This window comes from Gymnoscopelus braueri (genome assembly GCF_963280865.1).
Source record: "Gymnoscopelus braueri genome assembly, chromosome: 12".
Classification (NCBI taxonomy): domain Eukaryota; kingdom Metazoa; phylum Chordata; class Actinopteri; order Myctophiformes; family Myctophidae; genus Gymnoscopelus; species Gymnoscopelus braueri.
In genome coordinates this window covers 39,825,446-39,832,987 of record NC_137614.1, presented here as the reverse complement: position 1 = coordinate 39,832,987, position 7,542 = coordinate 39,825,446, and the positions used below count along the sequence as shown (strand labels likewise).

Sequence of the window (7,542 nt, the reverse complement as noted above, 5' to 3'; positions counted from 1 at the left end):
CGACGGACTATGAATTAAGCGTACGGCTCCATACAGTGGCCTATAACCCTGATCACTGGTTCTGACAGTCAGCAGTGTGTGTGTTCACTCACTCTCTGCAACATGTGCCAAGCGGTCGGATCAGCGCCAAGCAGACCAGAGATGCGGTCGCAACAGGTCTCAATTTGCATCAGTAGAACCCACCTCGGCTCAGTTCAGCTGAGCAATCACATATTTTGTGAACATAACAACTGTGCGGGGAGCTGCACCTTTTTCATGCTGAGTCTGAACGATTATCCCCCGTGTAGCGCCGATGTTTATGGGAGGATGTGGTCGCATCTTGTCTGTACAATATAGGCTCCTGTACGTGAGCGAACGCACATAACTGTTTGTCGACTGCGTCAGAGAAAATATCCAATCTTCCTTTCTCATAAACGGCCCTATACTGTCTCGTTCTCACGTAGACGGTTAATCAAATGCTGTTTTGTGATAGATTAATACTAGACTTAATAGACATTTCAACCTCGAAGTCAAACTTTATTAATCACACTAGGAGGAATTAATTTCGAGCAGGTTGTGACAGAACCAACATGCAAACTAACACATATACTTCAAAGGCATGATTTAAAGAGGCATGCAATCCTAGGCCGATTTAGTGGTTTGTTTTCCTGTGCAGGTTAAAAATACAGAGGGGCAAAAACATAGCAGGCACTGACCTCACCACACTGTGATGTAAGCAACGCAGCTGTAGCTCATAAAATTAACAATGGGCGTGTTAGATTTAGGTGCACCATTGTGAATGCATTGACTGTTGTCAGTGTGGTTGGGCATTGGCACACCTAAATCAAACACGGCCATTATTAATTGTATTAAAGCTTCAGCTGTGTTGTATACTTCACACAGAATAGCAAAAAACATGGCATGCCGACCTTATAGTATAAGGTCAGCCTGCCATGTTTCTAGCCTTCTGTTAAAAAAAAATATGTGTACAGGAAAACTAACTTCAAAGTTTGAGTAGGGTTTCATGCTCCTTTAACGTATGATTGGATTGTCAAGAAAAATACTTGCGTTAGTGTATTCATGTGTGTGTGTGTGTGTGTGTGTGTGTGTGTGTGTGTGTGTGTGTGTGTGTGTGTGTGTGTGTGTGTGTGTGTGTGTGTGTGTGTGTGTGTGTGTGTGTGTGTGTGTTGTCTTGTGCACGTACTGTAGATGCTGAGAGTTAAAGTGTCAGACTGCAGTCAGTACAAGAGCTGCAGTGACTGCGTGGGTGCTGTTGATGTCTACTGTGGCTGGTGTACGTTGGAGAACAGGTGAGATACACACACACACGCGCACACACACACACACACACCACACACACACACACACACACACACACACACACACACACACACACACACACACACACACACACACACACACACACACACACACACACACACACATACATACACATACTGTACACACACACCTGCGCGCACACACACACACACACACACACACACACACACACACACACACACACACACACACACACACACACATATATACACACACACACGCGCACGCTCGCACGCACGCACACACGCACGCACACACACACACACACACACACGCACACGCACACGCACACACACACACACAAACTCCCTCCCAGCACATGCCAACTGAACTTACGAACCCACCTGACACATCTCAACACCTCAGCAAAACTATCAACAACAACAACGACAACCCAGCGGTGGAAGAAGTTCTCTGATTTTTTACTTACGTGAAAGTAGCAACACCATAATATAAAAACAGGTAAGGGCCTTTACTTACGTAAAAGTACAAAAGTATTGGCATCAAAATATACTTACAAAGTACTCAAGTAAAGTAATAGTTTATTTGGCATTTAATAATGCCAAATAAACATTTAACCACATGAGCCCTATTTCAACAATTAGCCGATGTACAAGCACACACGTCTCTTGTTCTCATTGTGTCTCTAGTTCTCCAGTCTTGCCAAACATTTTATAATTGACTGTACACACGGTTTTGCACCAATAATTCGAAGAAAAATTGTCCGTACTGTAGATGAATGGGGGATCTGTTCATTGACTCAGGTCCTAATGTCAGTTCTGAAGATATACAAACGATTTAAAGCACCACTTAATTCAAGCTTATTAATAATAACTTTTCATAATCAATCCAGCGCTTGTTTCCCCTGCCTCTAGACTGAGGTTTATTCCAGCGTGAGCCTTGCCAGTAGCTGTTCTGTAGATGTACCGATTAGCTGCGTTATTTATTACCGTTTAGTCAGGGGAATAACATCATCGTTTGGAACGGTCCCACGGGATGTTGATGTTAGCAGAGCTGGAAAGTAACTAAGTACATTGGACATGTTGATACTTAATACTTCTACCCACTACATATCAGAGGCAAATACATTTTTTGCTCCACCACAATTATTGACAGCTTAAGTTTCTAGTTACTTTGTAGATGTGTATTATGAATACAACACATATACAGTATAAACCACTCAAGTCTTAAAATGTTGTAAAATACTTTTACTTTAGTACTTTAAGTATGTTTCGATGCCAATACTTTTGTACTCCTACTTAAAATCTCGAATACAGGCCTTTTACTTGTATCAGAATATATAAATAATTGTGGTAATGCTACTTTATAAATTATGCTATAATAAAATCTGAGAACTTCTTCCACCACTGTTTATTACCGTTTAGACGGGGGAATAACATCATAGTTTGGAACGGTCCCACGGGGATGTGGATGCTAGTGTGTGCTTCAAGGCCAGTGTCAGTGTGAGAGCGCTCATGGAACAGGGACTTGGCCTGAAGAGCCGGAATGAGAGGGTGAGAGAGTGAGAGAGTGAGAGTACAGTACACCACCATGATTAATGTTGGTCTGTCAGCCCTGGCTCTGCGCTCACTTCACTGGCTATCTGCCTTGTTTTGCTACTCAGAACAATGTGTGTGCGTGTGTGTGCGTGTATGTGTGCTTGACTTACTTTACTTGTGAGGGCCAAACATTCCCACAAGTATAGTAGAATTTGAGAAATAGACATTGTGAGGACAATTTTCCTGTCTCTAGGATTAGGCAAAACATTTCAAACAATTGTAAAAATGGCATTTATAAAATGGCCATCCTAATCCTGATGTCCCCACAAGTATAATGATACAAATGTGTGTGTGTGTCCGTGTGTGCGTGTGTGTGTGTGTGTGTGTGTGTGTGTGTGTGTGTGTGTGTGTGTGTGTGTGTGTGTGCGTGTGCGTGTGTGTGTGTTGCTTGGTGATAAAAGCAGATCATAGCAGATATGAACTAATGTGGGTTGTGTTACAGCTCTGTAGCTCTGTAATGGCCATAGGCCAGCCAGGTCTCTCCCGTACGGCTGGGAGAGACTGCACTGTGAAACCCTGAGTGTTCATGTAACCCTGAGAGTGCATGCACTGCACACTGTCGTCTGCTAATATGCCGGTTGTTTTCCATCTCGCTGGTTTGTTATGTTTTTTCAGGGGTTTTCCTTTTTTTTTTGACGGGGTGACGGAAGGCCAAGCCATCTGGAACGGTGTTTGTCTGCACGTCTGTCTTTCTGTTTGTATGAATGTCTGTCCCCTCAAAAGTGGACCAATCACAGCTCATGCCGCTACGTGCGGGACGTGACAAAACAGAAGAACCCCGGCCATGAAAGCCTGAAATGCCTGGTGAAGTGAAAGTTAAACTTAAAGTAATCCTAGGTAACTTTTTCAACAAAACTAAAGTTAAATTGTATATCTTTTGTGAGTGGCAAAAGTTTCACAACACCCACTCCATGAATTTCACCCCCGAAAGCCTTTTATACATATATTTTCTATTGAACGGTGATAGGGGTGTCTTTCCCGCGAAATTGACGTCATGTAGCCGGAAACCGGAAGCGGAAATGCACCGGTTTCCTGTTTGGCCAGGAACTACCGCACCAGGTTTCCTGTTTGGCCAGGAACTACCGCGCTAATAACAAAAAGGAAACACAAGCTGATTTTAAGAGATTGTATGATTTGAAGATCGAAAAAAAAACAGAAAAAGAAAACACAGCTCACGGTAACTAAAGTTCCACTGGCTAAGAGAAACGATCCACAGATCGTATAAAACAATTAAAATAACGCTTTTTGAAACGCTTCCGTCTTCCGGTGAAAACGAATGGAATTCTGGGTAACAGAGGAATAAATGAACGGCCTGCAGTGACGGCTGCTAAAAATCGTTTTTTTGAAACCTGCACTGTACAACTTTAAGAAGCGCATGAAAGTTGGGTCGTAGTTGCAACTCTGTGCATGTAAAGATTTTTTTATTTTTTATCATCGAATCTTGGAGTAACACCAACATTGCACTTTAAGTTGTGAATAGGGCTGGGTATTGGCAGGTAACTCTCGATACGATACTTTTCACGATGCAATAGTATTGGGATCGTATCCCAATACCATACATTTGCCATACACTAATGCCTCAAGATGAAGCTAAAGAAATCTTCCAAATATGGATTTTGAGAGTGACAGGGGATAGCTTTAGTTTCACTGCCATTTATCGCGTCTTCTCCACTCTCCAGTACGTTTTTTGCTGCCCTGAAGAGGGATTTACCAGTACTTTATGTAAGGGGGGATGTAATACAAAATACATTTTATTAACCACACCTTAGCGTCCCTATTCTGGGGGGTGAACATTTGGAAAAAAGAACTTGTAGATCGCTATTTTCACTAGGATAATTTATTTTATAAAATCTTGCGAAGTATTTATAAAGATAGCTATTTCCGTTTGTCCAAATGAGGCGTAACCATTCTAGGACAAGCAGCCAGTCTGTATTGCAGCTTTGCCACTGAACCTTCCCAAATTGCACACATACTATAGTAACTATCAATAGCTACTAAACGATTTTCCACGCTGTTTTTTTGACTATGTCTTGTGTTTGTACCACAAAATTTACTCTCCAGTCTATATTTGTTCCTTCTACCCTTTCTCCTTACAGTTTTCGAGAATATATGGATGGTATTGCCCATTTCCTTCTCTCAGCCTCTCCAGTGGTGGAAAAAGTGCTTAGCTTTTTTTTTACTTAATTAAAGTAGCAGTACCACGATATAATAATTATCTTAAGTATATGTCTTGTATTTAAAATCTTACTTGAGTAAAAGTTAATGGGATGAATAATACAGTACCACAGTAAATGTACTTTTCCAAACATTTAACACGTAAGCTTATAGATCGGCTATTTTCAAATAATTGTAGTAGAGTAGTAAAGTATTGCAGTATTTGAGTAAGTGTACTTAGTTACTTTCCACCACTGAGTCTCTGTCCGTCTTTGTGTCCTAGTCCCCCTGTCCTCCCTCTGCTCTCTCTTTCTGCCCTTCTCCTCCTCATCTACAAAAGAGCGTTGATTGTAATGATGGCAGTGGGAGTGCTGGAGAGACCGCACACTGGCCCTTTTGACAAGGAAATGTCAAAAGTGTGTAATGATGAGTGTGTGTGTGGGTATATATGTGTGTGTGGGTATATATGTGTGCGTGTGTGTGTGTGCGTGTGTGTGTGTATGTGTGTGTGTGTTTGTGGGTATATTTGTGTGTGTGTGTGTGTGTGTGTGTGTGTGTGTGTGTGTGTGTGTGTGTGTGTGTGTGTGTGTGTGTGTGTGTGTGTGTGTGTGTGTGTGTGTGTGTGTGCGCGCACGCACACGCGTGGGTGTAGGTGGGTGTGTGTGTTTGCGCGCACGCTTGTGGGTTTGGTTGTGTGTGTCTGTGGGTGTATGCGTGTGTGTTTGTGTGCGCACGTGTACACATGTGTCTTTGTCTGCTTGTGACATACATGCCTGTGTGTGCCTGCCAGCTTGTGTGAGTGGCCTCTCTCATATATACATGTGTGCATGTGTACACTGTACAGTATAGGAGTGTGTGTGTGTGTGTGTGTGTGTGTGTGTGTGTGTGTGTGTGTGTGTGTGTGTGTGAGTGTGAGTGTGAGTGTGTGTGTGTGTGTGTGTGTGTGTGTGCGTGCGTGCGCATGACTGTGTGTGGGTATTGGTGTGCATGTGTGCAGCGTGTGTATGCGCGTTTCTTTGTGTGAGTGTGTGTGTGTGTGTGTGTGTGTGTGTGTGTGTGTGTGTGTTTTGCCTTCAGGATCCATGGAGCTGATGTCATGAATGTGTATGTCTGGTGCAGTGTTTGGTCAGTCATGCTGGCTGCTGGGCTAGTGGTGTGGTGGTCCCATGGGTCACCGGGGGTGTGAAGGGATGGCATGTACCCTCAGGCGAGAGGCCTCTTATCTGGGGCATCTGGGGTTGACGTGTGGGTGCGGATGCTTCTTTCTGTTTGATAGAAGGATCATGCACTCACACAAAAAGGAATACATTGACATCATATAATTTGATAATCCACCAGTGTCTGTGTGGGTGTCCCTTAGATTTTGTGCATGCGTCTGACGTCTCTATGCATGCCAGTGCGTAAAGCCAATATGAATGCGTGTCTGTACTGGAGCCTGCATTCTTGTCTGAGTAGCGGCGGCTTGACCCAACCACAGATAAAAGTTTTGCAGTCGATCTAAACAAGAGTCTTTATGCTGCAGTCAATCAGCATTCAAAGGAATGCACTTTTTGTACCCTTTGTTGACCTCCGATCATGTGCCCATGTAGCCTGGGATATGTCTACTGGTGCGCGCCTATTAGCGATTTTGTATATGTGTGTGTGCATAGCATGCATGTGTCCGTGTGTGTGTGTATCCTGACATGGGCCATATTGTGGGACACGTTTTGGACATTAGACCAGTTCATTGGGGACGCATGTCTTATTGGGGAAATACTTGCTGACGCCAAGACTATTTTAATTAGGGTAAGGGTTAGGTTTAGGCATGTATGTGTTAGGGTAAAGGATAAGGTAAGGGTTAAGGTCATGTTAGGGTTATGTTTAGGGTTGGGGTTAGACTGGTTATGGTTATGGTTATGGTTATGGATAAGGGGAAGTGGAAGGGGATGTGGAAGGGGATATGGAATTAATTTGTGTGGGTGTGTGACTGTGCGTGTGTGTATGGGTAGGGCTGTCACGATTACAAATTTAAGTTGATGATTAATTGTCACACAATTAATCGCGATTTACAATTTAACTCATTCAGTGCCAAAAATATTTCTGGCTATATCACCCCTGTGCCAAGGCCAAAAATACATTGTAAAAAAAAAGTGCTTAGGAGCCGAGATACAGCCTTTTTCAGTAAGAAGTTAAACAAGAAGTGAATTTGTCGTTGAAAACTGGAACATATGAATAAAAATCACATTTTTGTTTGGCTTATAGGCTTCGTAAGCAAATATTGCACAGGACAAATAACTTGAATATACAAAGAAAATACTGACATATTTAATAATTCATATATTTTTTTTAAATAACGGAAATAGCTGATCTACAAGCTTACAAGCTTGTAGATCTGCTATTTCTGCTTTTTTACATTTAGAAATGTATTTTTCAACATGGAAACGATTTTGACGATTATGCAAAAATAATTGCGATTATCTCAAATAATTGCGATAAGACGATTATGTAATAATTGTGACTGGCCTAGGTG

At 42.5% G+C, this 7,542-nt stretch overlaps 1 protein-coding gene across 1 annotated transcript in view; it reads left to right on the top strand.

Annotated features, from left to right (window-relative positions):
• The window catches only part of plxnd1 (plexin D1), a 123,072-nt gene that overhangs the window by 11,706 nt on the left and 103,824 nt on the right, over positions 1-7,542 (top strand). The window contains exon 4 of the mRNA XM_080444941.1: positions 1,189-1,289. Within this exon, the coding sequence (XP_080301067.1) occupies positions 1,189-1,289 (101 nt within the window). The remainder of the gene's footprint in view (positions 1-1,188; positions 1,290-7,542) is intronic.